The sequence below is a fragment of the Mus caroli genome, unplaced genomic scaffold (genome assembly GCF_978045245.1).
Source record: "Mus caroli unplaced genomic scaffold, Mus_caroli_1 scaffold_6, whole genome shotgun sequence".
Classification (NCBI taxonomy): domain Eukaryota; kingdom Metazoa; phylum Chordata; class Mammalia; order Rodentia; family Muridae; genus Mus; species Mus caroli.
In genome coordinates this window covers 81,392,934-81,417,771 of record NW_028227261.1, presented here as the reverse complement: position 1 = coordinate 81,417,771, position 24,838 = coordinate 81,392,934, and the positions used below count along the sequence as shown (strand labels likewise).

The window sequence follows — 24,838 nt, the reverse complement described above, 5'->3', positions numbered from 1 at the left end:
AAGGGTATGAAATTATGAAGCAACTTAGTATTATTCATAGCTGTAGAATTCCTATATGTAGTTTATGAAGTTGGCTTAATCTGACATAAATGTTATGAAATATCATTTATCTCTATTAATATTAAAAATCTAGCTACATATAGTAACTCACATCTATCATAGAAATAGTTCCTTAGTGACAGGGCTTTCTAAGATTGGGAGTTTCTGCTTATAGTGGGTTACTTGTCTATATAGCCTGCTTCCAAAAATACAAAACAAAAATTTAGAGCTCTATTAGGGGAAATTCGCCAGTGGAAATTAAAGTTGGAGTTAGTTTATATGCATGTGATAATTGTACCAACAATTTTTAAATCACATGTTCTGTGACTAGCTATGTAAGGAATTACTAGGTTATCGCAGCTAAATCCTTGAGCCTGTTACTGTACCATTGCTTGGTGCAAACACTGCTGGGCTCAACCTAATTAAAGTGGGTGAAGTTTTTATAGAAAGAGTATAAGGTATGACTGATCAATGTGTATTCATGGGAATTGCCTTCTAAGTCCAAAATAACTTCATCTGAAATTCTCAATCCTTTTAGCCTTTTATCTTTTTCTACTATGTATGTTTGGTCCTTTTTTTTTTTTTCATTTTATGAATAGCAGGCTTTATTATTAGTGTACGATCAATAAACATAAAAATCCAACACCTGCTTCCCCAACAAAAGGAGCTTGTACTAGGGAGTCAGAAATCCTGTGACATGCCATCTCTGCTTTGGTACCCAGAAGAGGGTGTGAGCCTCTTCAAGGCTTTCAAAGCTTCAGGGAGCCCAGTGTCATTTTCGGAGGACTCCTCAGGGTTCTGCCTGGGTGTCCCTCTTGTTGGCCAGTGATAGTTGTAAATTTTGCAATTCTTGTACAAGAGCTTCAGTAAACCAAATGTTGTGGCAAACTTCTGTGGACCAGGCTGGCCTCAAACTCAGAAATCTGCCTGCCTCTGCTTCCCAAGTGCTGGGATTAAAGGTGTGCGCCACTACACCTGGCTGGTTTGCTCCTTTCATGCAATGCTTTGCATATGAACAAGTAAGAATACAGAGGTGGATGCTCTCAGCCAAACATTGGGCTGAGCACAGGGTCCCCAATGGAGGAGCTAGAGAAAGAATCCAAGGAGCTGAAGGGGTTTGCAGCCTCATAGGAGGAATAACAGTACCAGAGCTCCTAGGGACTAAACCACCAACCAAAGAGTACACATTGAGGGCCTCATGGCTCCAGCTGCATATGTAGCAGACGATGGCCTTGTCGGACATCAGTGGGAGGAGAGGCCCTTGGTCCTGTGAAGGCTCTGTACCCTAGTGTAGGGGAATGACAGGTCAGGGAAGGGGGTACGTTGGTGAGCAGGGAGAGAGGGGATGGGATCGGAGGATTTCTGAGGGGAAAGGAGGAAGGGATAACATTTGAAATGAAAATAAAGAAAACATCTAATTAAAAAAAAGTTATACCAGTTATTCCAGCAGATGCTGGCATTGGGACAAGCTGTGAAGGTAGGAAGGTGGGGCCAAAATGGAAGAAGCAGGCTATTGAGGTCTTGCCCTTGAAGAACACTGGAGGTCTGAACTTGTCCCCTCTCTCTGTTTCCTGGCTGCTGTGTGTGTGTGTGTGTGTGGGGAGCTGTATACTGTCTCAGCCTTCCCAAACAGTGGGACCAAGCACCCATGGATGCAAACTTCTGATACTATGAAATAAATCTCGCTCTGACTTAAACAAAAAAAGCAAAAAAACAAGAAATTTTACAGATGTTCACATATAGCAAACTACTATAAGAACTATTTCCTGCATCCAGTGAATTAAAAACCATTTATTAGGCCTCACCTATCAATATTCTTTCCATTTGTACGGAACGTCTAATTACAGTGGATCTTTGGTGATGTTCAGAACATACCTAAATTGGCACAAACATTCTATATAGTATTGATACTTTGGAATTTTGTTGCATATCTGGGATAGTAATCATTTCATACAAACACTACTTGCTCTACTACAGATTTTGATGGATATCTGTGATAGTAGAATAACGTTTCGTTTGCTGGACAACCTTTGAAGAAATACTCATTCTTCTCTATAACTTATTCTTTTTTTTTTTTTTTAAGATTTATTTATTTATTATATGTAAGTACACTGTAGTTGTCTTCAGACACACCAGAAGAGGGAGTCAGATCTCGTTATGGATGGTTGTGAGCCACCATGTGGTTGCTGGGATTTGAACTCGGGACCTTTGGAAGAGCAGTCGACGCTCTCAACCACTGAGCCATCTCGCCAGCCCCCTATAACTTATTCTTAAGTGGTTCATACTATATTTAAGTATGAATACTATATTCATACTTAAGTGGTACAGACTATATTTAAAAGTATTTCTCATTTCTAAGTTTCCTTTGAGTTTTTTTTTTGTAGATGTAAACATTATTCTCATTTATATTTTCATTAAGCATTCGTATTCTACCTATGTTATATAATTCACAAAATATTTCATTGTTGGTTTTATTGCATTTCAGTGCACTTGTCGGAATGACATGGTGAAGATATCAATGGATATATTTGTGAAGAAATTTCAGCCAGATAGATACCAGATTTGGAAACAAGGAAAGGATATATATACTATTGACCATACAAAGCCCACTCCAGAATCTACTCCAGAAGTAAAAACATGGCTACAGAGGAAGAAAAAATTAAGAAAGCCTCCCAAGAGGTAAGAAGCCCATCACATCCTGCTGTAGTATATTCTTGTATGAAATGGAACCAAATGTTCTCAAGGACTATTCCTTTATTTTTTGTTCCTATTAGTTAGACCTTTACATAGCATATTACTGAAATTTTGTATGTTTAGCTTTTGAGTCGGTGTTTTAGAATTTAGGAATCGGTAGTCAGATATGCAAAGTACTCCTGAGATTGATATACACAGTGAGTAGAACAGCATGGAACATTTTAGAGTTTTCTCATTAATCTTAAACATGTATTTGTTGTTGACATTATTCACCATATTTCAAACAACTTCAGTTACTTGATTTCCAAATTTTATGTGCTACTATTTTAAGACATTTTCATAATAATTTCCTTCCTTTTTTTTCACATGGATACTTATGCTGTGGCACTTTATTCAGTTGGTGTTTATTCTTTTCTAAGACTCAAAGGAAATGTGTTAATTCTGTCCATTGTGGTCTTTGTAAACTTTACCTCTGGTCCACTTTTGTGATCTTTGTCACAAGCTTTCTTGACTTTGTCAAAAATCCTTTTTAAAATCCTTTGAATATATCTTATCTATGGCTCAGGTCCTTAGGCTAATGTAATAGCTCGTAATTTGGAATTTTTATTCCAACTTTCTTTTTAATATTTCTTGTTATTCCTTTGGTTTATAAAAGTAATATTTGAGAATTGCTAAAATTTTATAAATTCAGGAAAAAATATCCAGTGAATCCAAATCACTCATAACCTAATTATCCAAAGAGCATCCATTTTAAGATTTTATGTATATTCTTACATATGTATTTATTATGTATATTATAAAAATAGTATGTACCTCATTCAAAATGAGTCTATGCCTTATTAACAATTGATTGTCCAGGTAAGTGAATGATTTTTATATAATCAAATTATTTTCTATAGCACAATTTTTAATATCTACATGTATTTAATATCTTACATTTAGATCTATGGCACTTCTGTTTATTCTGTAATAATACTATAATTTTAAAATTTTGCTCAGAGTATAATACTCAATTTGTTCTCCCTACCACTTGAATTTATTTTTTGTTGTTTAGACTGGTTGTGAGCAGGAGAAATTTCCAAACATGGAATGGTACATAGTTTCTTTTTGCCACAATCCCCCCCCCCCCCGTTGTTTTTTTGTTTTGTTTTGTTTTGTTTTTTTTTTAAGATAAGGTTTTCATTATGTTGTGGTTATCCTAGAACTTAGTATGGATATTATATATGTATTATATAATAGATATTATATATTATATTTATTATCTATTGATTAGCTCTGTCGTGTGTGTATATACACACACACACACATAAAACAGGACTAGTCATTAACTAATCTAAGAATAATAATATTTCGGTTGTAGTATAGAGCAAGGAATTTCAAAATAGTGTTTGTAAAAATTTGAATGATCAAATGCAGTGTTTTAACAGACAATATGAATTTAAAAGTCTTACAATGGAGCGGGAGAGCCATCTTAAAACCACTGAATGATCTTCTAGATAACTCAAGTTCTCAGCATATGTGCCACAGCTAACAACTATCTATAACTCCCATTCTACAGGATCTGAAAGCTACAATAGTGTTTTATGTGAGGGAAATGGTTGTCATGCTTTGCGTATTTGCACGTGTATAAGTGTTGTCTCAAAATGTGTAACTGACTGACTAAATGCATTTAGAGATTGATTATTTAAGAAATCAACACCACTAGAGTCATTCAGGAGACACACCAGTCTAAATGTTCATGACTTGATGTAGCTGCTAAAGTCTCCAAGGTTTTTAACTTGATAAGAGTACATGCGATAAGGATATGTTCTATAGAGCGAGGTATGGAGTGGTGGGAGGGGGTATCTTAGCAGGCCCATGCTGAGGCATCCTTCTCCCTGAGGTGCCAGCCATAGGACTGGTGTAGTATAGAATAGACTTTATTCTGAGGACATTGAAAGAGGATAGGTTAGGGAGGCAGGGTATAAAGAGAAGAGGCTAGTCAGGAAAACTTGGAGAGAAAGGGGGAGGAGGGAGGGAAGAGAGGGAGAGTAGGGGGAGTGAGAGAGTCAGAGAGGGGGGGAAGGGGAGGAGGAAGGGAGGGGGGCAAACATTCCCTTTTACAGCAAGCCATACCTACCTGCCTGTTGCTAGGTAACTGCTGGGCATAGCATAGAAGGAATGCCAACAACATGTATCTATGATACTCAGATTGCCAGTGTTTTATCAGAGTACTTTTCTCATTTCTTATAAATGCTAATATTCAGGAGTATATTTGTTTTTTTAGTCGGTGGCTTAAAGTGATTGCTGATGACCTTTTAGTCATCAGAACATTTCCTCGGAAAATTGAACATAGTACTACCTGAGGACCCAGCTATACCACTCCTGGGCATATACCCAGAAGATGCTTCAACATATAACATAGTCAGAAGCTGTAAACAACCCAGATGTCCATCAACAGAGGAATGAATACAGAAAATGTGGTTCATTTACACAGTGGAGTACCATTACTCAGCTATCATCATAAACTTATAGTATGCAGATTCAGTTGTTATGAAGTTGATTGAAAGCTGACATTAGCCATTATCGTTTTAACTTCAGACTTTATTAATTGTAAAAATTAAATAAGTTTTTCTTGATATAAGTACATAATAGCATTTGTATTGCTGTATATTATTTGTTTTGAACTTTTTGCTCTGACCAGCATCCTGCTTTTAATAGCTTACAGGGCAATAAGCCACTTTGTAAAAGGCTTAAACCTGAAGAAGATGAGGAATTTGCTGAGTTTAGTGGGGAAGAGGGTGCAAACCCTGCCGTGGGCCCTAGGCACCTCAAAGTCACTGAAAAGCCAGAAAAAGCATTAAAGCTGGGAAAATTAGAAGAATCTTCAGCAAAAGAAGCTTCGGATACCAGGATACAAGCGGATCAAAGCTTACTGAACGACACCAAGCTCTCGGGTAAGAAAATAGCTGGTTGTCTGTGACATGTGACTAGGGAGCTCAGTAATCTGACTCACCAAGCTATCTCACTGACTACTCAGCTTGTCAATGAGTATATAAACTTACAGATGATTCACCTGTGAGGAAAGGGAATGCTACACAATAAGGTACACAGCTCTTATGTGTAATAGAATTCTAAAATAAATGTCTGGTAGAATACTTGTGGTTTAATTAAACATGACGAGATCTAAGAGCAGAAAGTTTTAGAGAAATTCAGCTTATAATGTACGAAAAGAAACTAAGTTACAGACAATTCTGTTCAAATACCTTGCTTTGACTTCATTTTAAGGCAGGAGCCTGATATAGCTGTCTCCTGAGAGGCTCTGCCAATGCCTGGCAAATGTGGATGCTCACAGCCAGCCATTGGATGGAGCGCAGGGCCACCAATGGAACAGCTAGAGAAAGTACCCAAGGAGCTGAAGGGGTTTGCAGCCCCATAGGAGGAACAACAATATGAACTAACCCAGAGCTCCCTGGGACTAAATCACCAATGAAAGAAAACACATGGTGGGGCTCAATTCAAATTAAATTAAAATAAAATATAAAATCAGTAATTACTTTGTAATTGCTCAATCATTGTACTCAGTAGTAATGCAATACTTACTATGAGTTTTTTGTTTGCTTCTTAGGGAAAGGTTACATAAGTTCATCAGTAACAGCTGAAATCTCACCAGAAGACGACAGAGTCAGTGCTGTAATTTCACCATCTCAGCAGAAGGAGGGTGCTGACTGCATACCACTTCCTCATGGCCATATAACAGGCAAAGAGTCACATCTACTTAAAATTCTACAGCTTGAATCGCCCAAGATATCTTCCCCCCTGCCAGAAAGTAAGAAAGTATTGACAGAGGGAGAAGAAAATGATAAAGAGGGCCATGGAAGTAACCTTGGGCCTGGGGAAATCCCAGAAGCTCTTAGTGAAGAGAGAAATGGGCTGAACATTCCTAAGGTACATGTCATTTTGTAATTCTGCTGTGTTCATTGAATTGTGGCCTATATGGTAATAACGATGCTTTATGAATATAGTTTATTACCTCCTGAAATCTTGCTTTAGGGCAAAAATCAATAGTATTTACATTTTTGAATTTTAATTGTATTTCATCAGTGGAATATGATTTTGGCATGGAAATACTATTCTGGCTTACATTTTAATTCATTAATACAAACCCTTTTGGCTACTATTAAAGTCTGATTTTTTTCCACTTTATACTTTAAAATAAGCAACATCTGTATTTGGAAATAATGCAGGCTTCAGTGCCAATAGTACCCAGAGAGCTAATTGATACTCATTAACTGCTCTTCCCAAATACTACTACTTAATGAACTGTATTTTGAAATCTTAGTCATGTTGACATTCAGGCAGTCATGGTTCAGAACGTCCCCATAACAAGCAGCGTTATCCAGGCTGAGCTCAGTTGTCTCTTGGGCACTGCCCTACTGACAGTAGAAAGTATTTAAGTCAGTTTCATATAGTCTTGGTCTTAACATCATGGCTACATGATCCGTGTTTCCTTTGACTCTTCTTACTCAGAATATTAGAGCTATACTTATGTCACGTTTATTCCCACAAACCTTTTGCCTCTCAGAAAAGTTAAGTTTCCCATGCTGGTTTTGTGGCTACAGCCTCCTCTCTGTATTTCTCCATTGTTCTTGTTTAGTGTTATAATTTTATGCTTACATACTGAACATTCCCTAGATTAGGAATGGGCCGGGCGAGCTAATGCTGTGCTACCATTCTGAGTCCCTCACCAGGGACTTAAGAAGCTTCTCTCTCATTGGAAATGGCAGCCGAGCTGTCTGCTGACCTGAGTAACAATTTCACTTAATCCCATTTTACTAAACCTACTATGAGTCTTTTCATATCCTTTAGTAACAAAGCACATTATAAAAAGAGTAATTTTAAATAGTTTATTTCTTAGTCATCTTAAAGTATATTAAATATAATTCAATAATTTGATCAATGCACTTAATCATTTTTTATATCATTGTATATTCTACAGAAATATGTAACAAATATTATCTCAAAAGTATTAAAAGTAAAAAGGTAGAGTATCTCCTATGGGCTTAAAAATATCTTTCACAATTTAATGGTTTCCAAATAACAGAATGTTTTATTTAAAAATAATATTTTCCTATTGAACTCATGGCTCATTACTCTATGGAAGGAAAGGTCCTCTTTATCACTTGGCTAAATTTTCTTCTCTGAGAGAATTAAAGCTGGATCACTTGCCAAGTATTAATATATGAAAGGTGATACAACTTAACAGTTTTTCATCATTTTAACAGTATATAATGCTTGATGTGGGATAGTATTAAATGATCTTTGAAACCTTGTTAATTGTTTTCCATGAAACAATATTTGTTAAAGGAGAATTAATTGACTTCTTAGAAAAATGCTACCTTCTTCCTTTACCTCCCCTTTCTCTCCCACTCTGCCTCTCTCACTTTCTCCTTCTTTCCCCCTGCCCTCAGCCTTTCTCCCTATGTCACCCTGGTAGTACTCTGGATGAAAACTCAGGGCTTTGTGCATGCTAGGTAAGTGTTCTACCACTGAGCTGTACCTTAGCTTGTAAGTCTAAGTTTCTTAACGTGCTCATTTCTTAAATATGTATAAGATATAACTTGTAAGCCATGTTATCATTTGGAAGTATATATTTTTCCCTGAAACAAATATTTATTGAGTCTGAAGAAATAGCTCCGTGAATAACGTGCTTGCTGTGTAATCATGAAGAAAAGTTAGACATGGCTGCACTAGTCTGGGAGGCAGAAACAGGAGGATCCTTGGAGCTTCCTGGTTACCCAAGCTAGTCAAAGAAGTGATCTCCAGGTCTCTTGAGACCCTGCTTCAAAATGTAAAGCAGTGAGCTAGTAGAATATAAGCTCCTGCATATATACAGGCATAGACCAGACAAAGTAAAAACCGAAAGAACCAAACATTGTTTATGGATATTTCTACTTCTTTTTTTTTTCTATATCCAGATAATCGAAGGACAGCCAAAAACTACTAAGAGTTGGCGCCATCCACTTGGTAAGCCTCCGGCCAGATCCCCAATGACACTTGTGAAGCAGCAGGTAGCGAGTGATGAAGGTGAGTGTATAGTCTTTTGTAATAGATGGCTTATGCAATTAACTGTAATAAGGTTTTTCAGTTAGAGAGGAAACTTTTACTCTGGGGCAAATCATTGGGAGACTATAAGTAGTAAATAATTTATAGGTAAAAGCAATTGAAGTTTAGAAATAATGTCATGCTTCATATACTTTAAGAATAATACTAGTGCAAATATTTTGTTTCATGCCATAAGTAAGTCATTCCTGACATAGCCTGAAAATTTTCTAGAATAATCACTCCAAGTCATGGCATATATGAATTGTTAGTACTTTTGTGTTTTTTTTTTTTTTTAAAAAGATAGGATTTCTTCATGTAGCCCTGGATGTCCGGGAACTCACTCTATAGACCAGGCTGGTCTCTGCCTCCAGGGTGCTGGAATTAAAGGCATATGCCACACTGCCCTCTGCACTGTTTGCACTTTTAACCTGAATCATTTAAATTGATGTAAATACCTTACAGTCAGAAACCAGCACTTATATACCTCCATAGCAGTGTGTGGTAAATCTCTGTTATTCTTTGACTCTGATGGGGCTTGATGTAAAATGATTTATAGGTCACATATCCCAATATAATATTTACTTCTCTTCTTTAACTTGTTCCTCTTTCTCTCTGTCTGTGTAGTGTTTAAATATTTACTTACTACTTTCCTACATTTCTAAGGGTTTTGTTGTTGTTTTGTAGGTTTTTTTGTTTGTTTGGGTTTTTGTTTGTTTGTTTTTTGAGTCCTTCTTTGAGAATCTCCTTTTCTGATGGATATTGACTAAAGTCCCCTGTCTTTGAGGATGTAGTCCAGGTAAAACAGGATAGTGGTTCTTGTTTATATAAAATAACACTCACAATATGTGTCAGCATTATTTTCCATGTACGTCTCTTCATTTTTATTTTATTTTATCTGCGTTGGAGATTTGCCCACGTGTATTCTGTGAAGATGCTTGATCCCCTGGACTTGGAGCTACAGAAAGTCCTGAGCTGCCATATGGGTTTTGAGGCTTGAGCTCAGGACCTGTGGAAGAACAGTCAGTTCTGTTTTTGTTTTTTTTTTTTTCTTTTCTTTTCTTAGTTTGTTTGCTGTTTTGTTTTGTTTTGTTTTGTTTCTGGTTTTTGGTTTTTTTTTTTAAGGTGTTTATTATCATGGCGGGAAGGGGAGCTAAGAGGAGAGAAAGAGAAAGAAAGGCAGAGAGGAAGAAGAGTATAGAAGTAGAGGTTGCCAGGTAACTGTGGGATTGGAGTCACAGCCTATGTGACTGATGGCCACGGAATTAAGGAGCTGGGGCCTCATGTCAAGAATTTAGTGTCTGGGAGCATGTGGCAAACTTCTTTTTGCCTTGCAGATTAATCTGCTGTGTCTTCAGGGATTAAACCTAGCTTGACCAGAAAACAGGCTACCTTTCACGGTCCCATAACTCCTCCTTTTACTTTTTTCAAAGGGAGGGGTCACCGGAATGGGTGTATCATTTGAAGTAAAAATTTTGGGTGGGGAAGCAGTATCAAAAGAAAACACAACACAGGTCAGAGGGGTAACACAACTAAGCCAGAGTGGTAAGGAGGGTTAAGTGTGGGTGTTGGGAAGGCAAGGGATTATTGAATCAATTTATTGTTCCATGGCTAGTACAGTTTGAGGGCAATAACATCAGTTTTAAACAGCAATTGATTAATCTAGATAGACATCATGTTTTCCTTACTATCATGTAACTTTGCCCAAGTTCAGCAGCCATTTGGCTTTGGCAAGAGAGTTCATCTGTAGCTGGGAGGTCCCAAGTCTGTCCTCTGTGGGACTCAGTGCATGTCTCTGAATTTCAGCATGTGTCTCAGGAGTCTTCTGTCAGATGAGGTGTCTGGAGGAAGGCAGCTTTGTTGTCCCAGGCAGGTCTCAGAAGATGGAGCTGTCTCAACAGGATCTGTGCAGCAGGCACTGCCCTTTTCTTTTGTGGGAATAAACCTGTAGAGTAATCATAACAGAGGAACAGAACCCCAACAGGGGGATGTCTGCATAGGGTGGATAATTTATGTTAAGCCTGCAGTGGTTTGCTTGGGAGCATATCACTGTCTGCTGTTATGGTCCTAGAAAAGCAATGGTTTGAGGAATTTAGTCCTGGAAGGCATCATTTAAGTCTGCTTTGGATGGCTGAGGAACAAAATATCATGTTAATTATGCATCCTGCATATGCAGTAACCATTTGTCTGTAAAAGGAAACTGGTTGTTAATTAAGGATTGAATAATGGTAATCAGTATAGTTGATTTGACCTTTGGAAGTAGATTAGGTGACTTTTGAACCTTAAAAGAAATCTTAAACAAGTTGAACAATTTTGAACATTCATCGTGAATACTAGGGAGCAAAGTAAACCTTTAAATAAAGAAGCAAGAAAGTTTTAGGTTGAAAAGCTTGAGCATTGTTTCAGGTATCCCCGTTAGGAAGAGCAAGCATTTAAACAAAGCCCAAAAAGGGTCTCTCTCAGGTGTGGTTTTTCTTTGGGGGGGCTTAGATGGAGGAGGGAGGGGCCTACTCTGCTATGAGGTAGCTGTGTGCTCTATCAAACAGGTTCCTGTTTTCCCTGTTTGTGTTTTCTTGGAAAGCAGGAGATGAAAGGCCAACCTTGAAGAAAAGCTCAAAAGAATAAGTATAGACCTCTGGCCGAATAGAATATGTCATATAGACGGCCTCAGGGAACGGTGTGTTGACTTGCAGACAGAGGAAGCAGAGAGTTCAGAGCAAGAGCTGCCTTCTGAAAGGAGCCCTTGCTGCAGGGCTGGGGGAAGGGCAGAGAGTGGAGTCTAGTCCCCACCTAGGGAAGAAGGTGGCCTGAAACACATGGATGTGGGGTGATGGCCTGGAGTGGGGTGGTGGGGGCTTGGGGGTGATCAGAGGACGGTCTAGTCTTTTGAACTATGTCAGCTTACTCGTGATCTTGGGCTACCTGGAGTTCTGATGTGGGTCTCTCTCTATGTGTGGGTCCCCAGCTGAGGGTATGTTTTAGCTGGTTCTGCCCCAAGTTAGTCATCAGATGTGGATTAAAGAACACCAAGGAAGTTTTGACTGATACACGGACCCCACACCGCAGGGCTGTGAGAAGCAGCCGGACCCATCTCCTGGGGTTGGGAAGGCGTAGTCTGGGGTCCCTGAAGAACTGCAGAAATTTGCTCGGGGTTCCCAGGCCTGCATGGAGGCCAGGAACGACAGATTCTAGCTCTTGGGCACCACAGACATGGCTGAATGCTGCGGAAGAGCTGAGAATGGAGTGGGGGCCATGGGCCGACTCTGGCTGGGCTGAAGGGAAAAGGGCAGGAGGAGCGCTCCAGCTGGGTCTAAAGTGGAGGCGAGTTCTTGGCTTGCTCAGCGGGCTGCTTGACTTGGTGGAGACCTTGGCTGAGAACAGAGAGGCCTCCCATGTGAGATTAGAAGAGAGGCAGGGGAAGACCTGCTAATTGCTTCAGCATGGTGGATCCCGATGAGAAGTGGCAGTCCATGGTTTTAAAGCGTTTATTGTTATGGCAGGGAGGGGAGCTAAGAGGGTAGGCAAAGAAAGGCAGAGAGTGGGAGAAGAGTCGAGAAGTAGAGGTTGGCCATGGCCACATGGAGAGAGGTGGGAAGGGAAGGTGGAGAGAGGGGGGAAAGGAAGGTGGAGAGAAGGGGAGCAAGAGTGCAAGAGAGAGGGGCAAGAGAGTAACCGGAGTCAGAACATCTCTAAGGCCCCATTTATTATATTTATTTTGTGCCACATGCTTATGTAAGAAAATAGAACACAGTGATAGTATGTCCCGAGCTTTCTTTCTCACCGGCAAGAACACACTCGGACAACTGGATTCTTCTGCAGCAAAAGCTTTATTGCTTCTTCAGGAGGGAAGACCCTGACCTCGGAAAATGGCGTTGTTTATATAGCCCTCAGCCATGGCGTTTCAGCACCTGATGTGGCGTGTCAGCTCCTGATTTGTTGCTCGCCCATCACCCCATTACTACGAGATGGGGCATGAGTTCACTCTCGCACCTGCCTACAAGGCTTGTTTACTAGTTAGGCACAGCGGAGACCAGCACCATCTTATAATGGCAATTGCTCGTGGCACGGCTCTCCACAATAGTACTTTCTATAATGTACAGTAGCATTTTAGTTGAATAATTGAAATAAAGAGAAATACTAGATGTTATTTCTGTATGAATTAGTTCTAATTTTTGTTTCCTAGATATAAGTTAAAGTATTGCAATCTAGGCAGTGCTGAGACTTTATCACCTGGATACAGCCTTCCAATTGCTAGGATTATAGACATTATGTTTACTACAATTCCTTCTTTATCTCATTTTAGTTCATGTAGCACAAGCTATTGTGCTATTTTAGTTATTATACCTATATGACAGATTTTTAAAATTAATTATGTAACATATTTGGGAATTTTAATGACTTTTCCTCAAAGCTTGCTATTGTTGTGGCTTCCCTGGAGGAAAGGTACTAGACATCCTTCTAAGGAAGGGTCTCTTTTTCATGTGACTTTCTTCCTAGAAGCTTATTTTTAAGTCAGCTACTTGAGAATTAGCACAGAATATCCCTTGATTTCAGTGTATAGAACTTGCAAAACTATGTGTGAATTATGTTAAAGTTGTCTCAAGAATTTAAGGTTAAGTATTTTTCTGAAACATTTGTAGTTGTAGCCTTTGTAACAGTCCCAAGTAAAGAAAGGTTTAATGATATAAAGCAAGAGAGGAGAAGTTGATTCAATGTGGACACATTGGGAAGTAAAACAGAAAAATGCAGTGACATGACCTCACTACAAGTCCTCCTTTCCCAGTTAAAGAGTGAAATAGCTAAGCAGTCCTGGTCCAGGCGTGGTCCTTCCCATCATTGACTCTACTCTAACCTCTCTTATAAGGTTGTCTGGCAGGTTGCTGAGCTATGAGAAATTTCTTTTAAAAGACAAACTTATTTTCTGGCTGGCAGCAGGATTCAGTATTTTCCTTCTCTGGTCATGAGATTCCTAATAGAATTCCAGTGTCTTTCTGTCCATTGTTTCAATATGCTGATACTAAGCAATTGGAAGGGGGAACACAAGTGTCTATTTAGAATATTTTCATTCCTTGGTAGCACCCAAGTTTATGTTCTTCCTATGTGTCTTTCTTAGGTAGGTGGTGTCGCAAAAACAAAAACCAATCCTCAAAAATGAAAATTAATTAATGCATCATCTGTAGGGCATGAATGGGAGGGAGGGGATCAGCCAAGAGCTATATCAGTGCTTAAGCCAGGTCCTCATTCGAGTCTGCCCTTCTCATTATCTCAGTAGCCCTTTGAGAAAAATGGAAGCTAGGAAGAGAGAAATAGAGAAAGGTCGATTAAGGTTAGAGGATTCACTGGTGTTGTAGACACCAAGCCATGTAACTATTATTATTTATATTAGTACATAGTGTCTTTCCTCATATATCAAGTACCATCTTGGTGGTGCATGTAACCATAGCCGCCTTTAGTTGTCCAAATGTTGGGTGGGCAACTTCAGTGTACGTAGTCCTAATGTGAGTTCCTAAGTCTCCAGTGAGGACTAGGTCTCCGTGTATTCATAAGCTTGACTTGGATCATGATGGCTCCTTGCAAGCCTTCCAGTTTAAAGATAGTTGCCCCTGGATAGTTGTTTTCCCATTTAAAGCATTGTTTCTTCCAGGAAGCCATTAACCAACTTCTGCTTCTTTGTCCTGTCTCAAGGCCCAGTAGGAGAGGGCAAGAGAGAAGGTTCAGGCATACCCTCAGCCTCAGTCCCAGAAATCCAAAAGCCATGAAGGAAAGTCAAGGGAAATGCTGAATGTAGTTCTTCTAGTCTATCTTGTTCCCATAGGCTGTCATTCAGGCCTTTTGGGGGAGCTTTGACACCATTTTGAAGTATTCCAGAAAAGAGAAAGGTGAGGGTAAATGTTAGAATAAATAGCCATAGATTTTACATTCTGGGTCTTCTTCCAGCTGTTGCAGCCATTTATTAGAGTCCACACTATAACCACAGGTTATTGTATCTTTAAAAAGGTAAATAAAACCAGGAACTAATGAATAATGATTGAAATAGAGATATTTTACTAATGAAAAGAAAGGTGGTCTAGAAAATGTGCATTGGCTAGTTAACTGAAAGAAGATAAATCTCCAAAGCTATAGGCCTTCAGAGGTTATTTATATAGGACCTTTGCTTACATTTGGATATTATAGGGCTTTTCTAACATATGACCTGATTTTTCACTTGCACTTAGACCTAATGGGGATTGGCTTCCATTCTTTCTGCAGCTAACTTCTTTTATATTTTAATTTTCATGCCTTTTTCTCCCACTCAGTTTTTCTGTGACGACTACCTTGTTTTCTACTTTTGTAAATGCCATGGATTATTGAATCCAAAAATCAATTCAATGAAATTCAACTAAGCTTTAACTGAACTATGAACTATGTACTATGTTAGGTAAAGAAAATGAAAATATTAATACAAGAGACTTGTTAACTATGTGGGTAGTGTTACAGTGGAAGATAAAAATATGAAGTGATGAGGTTAAAATAGGATTGGCTAATTTTTCCTAGAAGAAAGGAAGTAGCCAACAAAAAGGACTTGCTTTGTATTCCCATGATCTAATCTGATCTTTGAAGATGATTAAAAAAACACATTTTTTCTATCTCTTTTAGAATATAGTTTTGGTAAATAGGTTAAAAAAGCCAACATAAAGATTTGATATTAATATCACAGATATTTAGGAGTATTTACATCTATTACCGGGTGATATTTTTTTCTGAGTCTTCTGTTTATTGTATTTTCCTGTTTTCTCCCCTAAGAGTTGCCTGAGGTTCTAAGCATTGACGAAGAAGTTGAAGAAACAGAGTCTTGGGCAAAGCCTCTCATCCACCTTTGGCAGACAAAGTCTCCTAACTTTATGGCTGAACAGGAGTACAATGCAACTGTTGCAAAAATGGAGCCAAACTGTGCCATCTGCACTCTGCTAATGCCGTACTACAAGGTAATTTAGAGTTTCACTATCAATTTGTCTTTCTACTGCTGTACTTCTTTGGGGGCTTTTGGTTGGGTTTGTTTGTTTGTTTGTTTATTTATTTTCAGTGTTTGTTTCTATCATTGCATTTTAGAAACCTGTATTTTAACCCAATTCTTTTACTAAAAGTCACACAACTTCTAACTTAAAGCCTAGAAACAAAACATTTCACAGAAAAAAGCAAACACCTAGTATCTAACTAAAATTGAAAGTAGTACTGTCCACTAATGTAAATATCAATGCCCATACCTTGGATGTAAAACATACAAAAGGCATGCCCAGGACTCATTACAAACCGGGTATCAGTTCACTATTTTCAGCTAACTGTGCCTGATGCTTCTATCATCATTCCATACATGTCATTCTGACAGTAGCTCAACTCAGGAATGAATGTATTCTTCAAAGTACACATAAGAAACAGATCTTTAATGCTGTGTATAAAATTGCATTATGAGCTTTAAGGTACAATATATTAGAAAACCCACTAATATAAACATCATTTTCAAATTGTGATTCTTCTGACATAATAAGGAATACTTTATTCAAGATCATAAGTCTGGCATTTATTTATTTATTTATTTATTTATTCATTCATTTATTTATTTATTTATTTATTTTTACTTCATGTAGTTACATACGATTGTGAGTTACCATGTGGATGCTGGGAATTGAACTCAGGTCCTCTGAAAGAGCAGCCAATGCTCTTAACCACAGAGCCACCTCTGCAGCCCTTGATATGAATTTTTTCAAGTGTCACATTATAGTGATTAAATTATGATATTTCAGAGCTGGAAAGAAGATGAAATTCTACATTTTTAACTTTCTAATTAGTAGCTTACTCACTTTTGGTTTTACTTTCTTCTAGTCATTAAATATTTGTTTTTATTGATTTGTATTTAAGCATTTTTATCTCCCTGTATATTTTCCAATAATAAAAATATTCCCTTTAAGGGATACAATTTTAGAAATTGATTAATTTAAGATCTAGGGAGTAATAAAGGTAATTTATTAGTTGTAATTTCTCCATGACAATCAGGTCTGGCACATTATTTTTATCTGACCACGTCGGCTAGTTCTGTCTTCTGTATTTCAAACTTTTGTGGGAGGCATGTACTTCTCGTTGGTGCTACCCTAGAAAACCTAAGGATTTTATATATATATATATATATATATATATATATATATATATATATATATATATTCTTTGAGGTATAACCACATAATATTTTTCAGTAAGACAAAGCAGACATTACCCTATTACATGTGGATCACAGATGTATGTAAGCAAAAGTAGTTGTGCATTCCTGAGGTATTTTGGAAGACTGCAGTTTGAAGAAGTTCTTGCAATCTTGTATGAACTCTCAGCACTTACTGATTTATCTTTGAATGGGAGTCTGTGTGGGAACACTGGTGAAATGCTACCAATTGAATTAAAGAAATCAACAAGATGAAGTTGTAAAAACAAGATGAGGTTGTAATGTGTTGGCTAAATTGGCATAAGTAGATTAATGGATAAAAGATAATCTCTTCCAGTGTCTTTCACTCACGTGGATATGATATATTTTTCAGCCTGATAGCAGCAAAGAAGAAAATGATTCTAGATGGGAGACAGCAGTAAATGAAGTGGTTCAATCTGGAAGAAAGACTAAACCCATTATTCCAGAGATGTGTTTTATTTATAGTGAAGAAAATGTAGAATATTCCCCCCCAAATGCCTTCCTTGAAGAAGATGGAACAAGTCTTCTGATTTCCTGTGCCAAGTGCTTCGTGCGGGTTCATGCAAGTAAATAAATCAGATTTTCCAGTCTCTAGACTTGCAGTGTTTTATATAGCCCTTACAAATCACCTCAGAGTAACCTGTCAGTTCATTTGTTGACATTGTTTTTTGTACTGGGGTTCTTATAGCCAGGAGAGCTCCATTTCTAGTCTAATTGTTGATATTATTAATGGTTTCATTTAAGAGTATGAATAGAATGTCATCCCTTTGCAGTTTTATGAAACACTAGTGAAGAGAAGACCTGGGCCTTTGATTTGGAAGGAGTCCAGTTGTTAGGAATCCCATAAACATGACTGGGGCATCTTCACTTGTTTAAAATTTTATATTCTAATGATTGTGGAAATTTAACCTAAATGTCTAGTATTGACTGAAAACTATTTTTATGACTTTCTATGAAGTGGATGTTATTCTGTAGGTTCTGAGGGTTAGTGTATTGAATTAAATATTTTTCTTCATAAATATAGGGAAGTTCCTATTTTCCTATTAATAGTCATTACAATAGTTAGGTTCTATATCTTTCCAAGTTTTCTACTTTTATACAGGTAGATAAGTATCAAATATATTTATAGGTAATCAAATATATTATATGTGTGTGTGTGGGGGGGTTATGTATGTATGTTTATATATATTACAACTCTAATTTTAAAGTATTTCAATAGTCCTGATTTTTCTCTATGACATTTATCTGTTTTGGTGGCATTGTTTCTTTCTGTTTTTTATTAGTAGGGGCCAAAGAAGGACCTCATATATGCTAATATTATGTTGTGCCACTGAGCCACATCCCAAGCCTTTAATCACACATTGTTTTTAGACTTTTTATTTTTGTTATATGTATTATGCTGGTATGTTTATATGTATTCCACATGAGTGACTGATGCCTAGAGAAGTCAGAGAGGGCTTTCAGTTCTCTGAACTGTAGTAATGGCTGGTTGTGAACAACCGTGTGAGTGTTGCGATTCAGACCTGGATCCACTGCCAGAAGAACAAAAACTAGTGAACCATCTTTTCATCCCCTCAATCACATTTTATTAACATATTTCTGTTTTTTTTCTCTAACATAGTTTCAATGGTTGCTAATGCAATTATTTTCTAAATACAGTATCCTACTATGTATAGTCAAGAGACAAAGTACCAGACAATAAATATGGATTTAGTCTTGTTTTCTAATGTCACCAGCTATATACTCTAACCATATTAATCCCATAGACATGATTGAATTTAACATTTTGTTTGATTTGATTTTCTTTGATTGATTCTATTTATATTCTGTTATTGTCTCTATTATAACTCTTTGTTAAAATTGCTCATTTATTTCTTCCAAACTCTTTTTTTATTTCAGGAATTAAGGATAATGTGTCTCTTTCTGACTCCCAATTTGCTTTCTGTCCCATTTATTCTCCTCTTGCCTTTCTGTCCTCCTTTGCTGTTCTCTAAGGAATTTTCTCTGTAGGCTAGGCAGACCTTGAACATACCATATTTTCCATCTCAGTATCTCAAATGCAGGTGTTATACATCCTAGATTGTTAATTTATTGATTTATTTGCTTATTCATTTATTTTGTGCTAATATAAAACATATATTGCCAAGATCTTGGTATCATGCAATTTACCACACATATTTTCACCCTCTACCATCCTCACATTTAGTCCCAGCGTGGATCTATCAAACATTGAATTGAAGCAAACTTTAATTATTAGTCATGGACTGTATAGCCTTTACCCCATCACTCAAATTTGAGTCAAACTTGATTAACATTCCCCCAACCTGTTTTAAGAGTTGTAACTTATTAGTACGACATTTTAGGAATTTATTTTTTATTCTTGCAAATATCGTCTCTGATAATATTAATATGTGTCCTTTTAAGCTTGGTGTGGTGCTGCACCTCCTGACCTAGTTCTCCAGAAACTATGGCAAAGATCTCATTCAAACTATACTATATAAGGAAAACTCATCTGGAAGATTCCAAATATATAGGCCTTTTAGATGACTCAGTCACAACATAAACTTGCTTTTGCAAGCCTGACTTGCAGAGTTTCATCATCATAATCTGTGATGGAATGAGATTACTTATCCTAGCACCATGTTCTCTGATATCCACAAACATGAATCCACACTGGCACACACACGCATCATATACACATATTAATCCTAATAAAGTAATGAAGCAGTAAGAAAAATCCCAAATAGACAAAAAAGATATATTTTAATGTTTTGGGAATTGGTAGCATGATAGTTAAAAAATTAACCTTCAATTCCAGCATTTGGGAGGCAGAGGCAGGAAGATCTCTGACTTTGAGGCCAGCCTGGTCTACAGTGAGAGTTCTAGGATAGCTAGGGGTACACAGGGAAACAACAAAAAATGTATTTTGTCACAGACTCATGTAGATGGGTATTCTAGGCATTGTTCTGTGTAGTAGTAGTAGTTGTTGTTGTTGTTGTTGTAGTTTTTGAAATACGCATTTTTGTCTCCTCCCCCCACCCCCAAGAACTGGATATTTTACCTAATTCTTTTTTAATGCTAGGCTATCTAACACTAAGCTATAACCCAACCCTCTTTGTTCCTTTATTTTCGAACTATCTCACTTAATTATATAGGCTAGCTTGAGCTTACAAATAGGTTATGCAGGAGTTGAACATATGAACACCATGCCTCTGGTAGCTGGAACTGGGATTTCTTCCAGGGTTGTGAACACTTTAAAGATGCAAGAGACTTAATCTGTACATCCATTATGTTGTTTTATAGGTTGTTATGGTGTCCCTTCTCATGAAGTCTGTGATGGATGGCTGTGTGCCCGGTGCAAGAGAAATGCATGGACTGCAGTAAGTAGATTTAGTATTATGTCATTCCTCTTCTCTTTGCACCTATTATTGACATGGCTAAATCTAATGGAAAGATAAATTTGGGTACATGTTTCTTATGTACTTGTAGCCCTTCTCTTCAGATGGTTCTACATAATGGCTTTGTAACCACTGTAGAACGTTCAGGTGACTTTCTATGTGGCATTCTACTTCAGATCCTATGTGCACCATAGATCATCACGTCCATATTTACTTTCCAGATTTTATTTTTTTAATTTCATTTTCTAAAACATTTTTAAATCCTTACAAATAAATGTTCTAATAAAAACTCAAGGGAGGTATCTTGATGTATCCTTTAGGAAACAATACAATCTGTCTGCAGTTTTCCAACTAACAAGAAATCTTCCTTTATTTATTCTTTCTTCTATTCATACCTTAACAAATGTGATTAGAATACCTATTCTATGAAGTGGAATTCATCACTGTGAACTTTAGACAGAATGTTTGACAAGAAATGATTCTCCATTTAAGAACCAGAATTATTGATTTATAAAATTGCCCTTGGAACTTTACTCTAAACCTATCTTTGATTTTCATTCCATTAATCTACCATGCTATATACATTTTCTATTTAACCATGCTCTACCAACTTCTTGGACTGTGTTCATCATTGGTGATCTCACAGCAGATATTGCCCAGTTTATGATCAGCAGTCACTATTGTTTAGTAGACAGAACTTATACTCTGAGTTAATATAGGCCTGGATTTTCAAATATTAACGTTTGCTGAACAGTTCATTATGAATCAGTGCATTTTGTGGCTCAAATGTTTGTGGCTCAAATCTTTTATGTCGACTTCGTGAGGAATTGTCTTCCTATAGTAATGTTTAGATTCAAGAGCAATGGTGCAACTCCTTTGACAGACTCTGGAGGAGTTCACAGGAATCCGATAATTCACCTGAGGTCAGATAATATATCAGTGCTGGCCTATGTATGACAAAGCTTCATTTGTAATTATTTCTTATGATTGCTTCTACTATCTCATGTAAAAGTAAGACTTGTGTATTAGGAACACAGATTGTTACTATAGCATGTTTAGCTTGGTTTATACAATCATATAGTAAATGTAATTTGTCTAATACTTTTTTATTGTAGCTAAGCTTCTTACACTCTCCATCCCAATGTTTACTGAGCTCTGAGTAGATTTAGATATGTTCTTAGGACTGAACACACAACGTCACTTATTGTCCACACTCTTAACAGCTATGAGCATTTTCACTGACTGTTAGCTAATTCACAGAGAAGCTTCTCAGACCAAGGTTTAGAACTGTATCAATAAATGGATATGACCATAAATATTTAGAAATTTTTGACAGTATATCAATTTAAACAAAACAGCTTTGGTAGGATTGATTAGAAGGATTGTAACTCATTGCCCCCAGTCCCCCGCCATTAGCATTTGTCCAGGCTTATAATACTAGACATAAATTGCTTTTGGTGGAAGAAGTCTCAAATCAAGTCAGAAAACATGCCATTACTCCAACAGTCACTACACTACTACACTGAGGTGTACATTTTGAATGATAACAATATTTTTGGATTCAGCATTCAAGGCTGAGTAAATCAGGTGATGACTCTTTCTGAGTGTTCTGCACAACATCTCTTGTACTATGAAAAATAGTGTGGAACAAGTTTTCAAATCAGCTTCAGATTAATATCTTTATGTGCTATAACCAAAATGTGTTGTGTTTTCAAGAGAAGGGGCTCATAATCTAGTTGTTGTGGCCAACTGAGAATAAGCCATAGCCTATGTTATTTTGGGTTCCTCTAGGGCTTCTCCGATGGTTAACTCTCTGTGTAGTACTCATACCTAATACTGAGATTTTTGTTTTATAATTCCTATCTGTTAGTAGATGTATCATCTATACAAACAGATTGCCTATTTTCAAACTCAAAAGAAAAATCCCACCCATTGTTGAAAAGTGACATTATGACCAAGGCAATTTATAAAAGGAGTTGCATAATTTCAGCCTTGCTTCCATTTTTAGAGGGTTGGTCCATGACCACCATGGTGGGAATCAGGTAGGCATTGTGCTGGCGCAGTAACTGAGAGTTCACATATGATCTACAAGTTAGAGGCAGAGAGAGCAAGATCTGGGCTGGCTTTGTCTTTTGAAACCTCAAAGCCTATCCCAAGTGGCATACCTCTTCCAACAGATCACAACTACTCAACAAGATGACATATACTAGTACTTCCTGAACACTTCTAGTAACTGCAGACAAATATTTAAACATGAGCCCATGGGGATCTTTGTCACTCAGCCTAGCACAGTTTACAGAATAGTGGGTTTCCATAGGCTTTTTTGTACATCCATACCTTTAGTTAAGCATCCCCTCTCCTTGCCCATGCCTTCCTTGTTTAAGCCTTTATGCCTCCCCCTAATTTCAGATCCCATGTTTTCTACTTTCCTCTTTCTCTGTTTTAAATCTTCTTTCCCTCTCTTCTCTCATGCACACTTTCTAGCTTCTAGACCTCAATAGACATTTCAGATTAAAACACAAATTTAAATATTCAAAAGACAGAATATGCACAAGAAAGAAAGTATGTGCATTTGTTGTGCTGGGTATGTGTTACCTCATTTAGTATGATTATATATTTTTAAATTTTTTTTAAAAGATCTACTTATTTATTTTAAGTACACTGTAACTATTTTCAGACATACCAGAAGAGGGCATCAGATCCCATTACAAATGGTTGTGAGCCACCATGTGGTTGCTGGGATTTGAACTCAAGACCTCTGGAAGAGCAGCCAGTGCTCTTAACTGCTGAGCCATCTCTCCAGCCCCTAGCATATTTTTAAGTATATCACATTCCTGAAAGTTTCATAATTTCACTATTCTTTATAACTGAATAAAATTCCATTGTGTATTTATACATTTTCCTCATCTGTTCATCAGCTGATTGATATATTGATATCACATTTGCTGGCCATTATGAATAGAGCAGAATACAACACAGTTCTGCATGTATCTCTAGAAAGATGTGGATTTGTTCTGATACTGATTTATTTTGATGATTGAATAGCAACTTCTACGCTGACTTTAGTACTGGCTTCGCCACTCTGCTTATATTCCCACCACTATAAGATAAGGCTTCCTTTTTCCTCACATCATTACCAACATTTGTGTCATTTTTTTAAAATTACCCTGCTGATGATGGGCCAGTGGAATTTCAGAGTACACTTTTTTCCAGTTTGAACATACTTCTGTGTTTTGATGAAATCATTGTCCCTTTTCTTTCCTTGTAACTCCTGCCCTATAGAACTCCACTTTTCTCCCCAAACTTTGTGTGCTTCTCCTCCCTTTCCAGTTTTATCAGTTGTCGCCTTTTATTGTTTTAGCTGTATGAGAGTTGATGTGATAATTTCAACTCTGGGTACCATGTATAGTGATGGAATCAGGGTAGGTAGTATTTTCATGTCATTATACATTTGGATTTCTTTAGTGCTTCTTATGTGGATATCAAGTGTTTATCACTAAGCTCTACCTAAAGCCCCTAAATTTGTGTGTGCTTATATTTTAATTTTTAATCATTTTAAATTAAAAAAAAACAATTACATCTTTCTCTCTTCCTTTTCTTTCTTCCAGCTCCTCCCAGGTAACTTCCCTTCCCGTCCTCCCATGGTCCCTCACCCTCAGATTGATAGCCTATTTTCTTTGAATATTGTTGTTATATACATATATGTATGTGTATATATACACATACATAAATGTGTCTTTCGATGTCTTTTGCTTGCGTTTCTATGGTTTCAAGACTGACCACGTTTCATGTGATGATCAGTAGGGGGCACATCTCTGGGCATAGCTAGTTCTCACCCCCACAATAGTCACTAGTGTTTTTCCTCCTTTGTTAAAGGGTGGGCCACCTCGTGAAGTTACTCTCTGTTCTGAGTTAATAAGTCTACTGGTATTGCCATTATTCCCATCTTGTTCATACAGCCATATCTGAGAGACTGTTTCACAGCAGACTTATTAGTATCTTAGCTTATACAACCTTTCCACCTCCTCTTCATAGTCTTTCCCAAGATGCAGGAGACATGATTTAGATTTGTGTATCGTGCCTTAGCTTCCCTTGACCCTATGATCATATTACATTGTGTCTATTTATGGTTTCCTGGGTCACTTCATTTTCTGTAGAGAAATGTCTTTGATGAGAGTTAGTAGCTACACATATCTGTGGGAATTAATATCAGATTTGGAATGCTGCTCTAGCAAAATGTTGGTAAGCAGATTTTTTTCTACATTCTATGACTTTACTGGCCCTGAGAAGTTGGTTAGATTTCCAGTTCCAGATATCATTTCCCTCCCAATGAGAGAATCTTAAGTCCAATAGACTTCAAATGTTGGTTGCCATCCACATCTGAGTGCAGCTTGTCGTTCCTTCATGTATATGC

General features: G+C 37.3%; 1 protein-coding gene across 5 annotated transcripts in view; it reads left to right on the top strand.

Annotated features, from left to right (window-relative positions):
• Positions 1-24,838, top strand: part of Kdm4c (lysine demethylase 4C) — a 171,142-nt gene that overhangs the window by 79,402 nt on the left and 66,902 nt on the right. For all 5 annotated transcript variants that reach the window (XR_015047363.1, XM_021160558.2, XM_029475965.2 and 2 more), the window contains 7 exons: positions 2,525-2,718; positions 5,434-5,669; positions 6,341-6,660; positions 8,691-8,799; positions 15,598-15,779; positions 17,379-17,592; positions 20,330-20,406. Coding sequence is in view for 4 of the 5 variants with exons in the window: in XM_021160558.2 (XP_021016217.1) it covers positions 2,525-2,718; positions 5,434-5,669; positions 6,341-6,660; positions 8,691-8,799; positions 15,598-15,779; positions 17,379-17,592; positions 20,330-20,406 (1,332 nt within the window). In the remaining variant the exon portion in view is untranslated. The remainder of the gene's footprint in view (positions 1-2,524; positions 2,719-5,433; positions 5,670-6,340; positions 6,661-8,690; positions 8,800-15,597; positions 15,780-17,378; positions 17,593-20,329; positions 20,407-24,838) is intronic.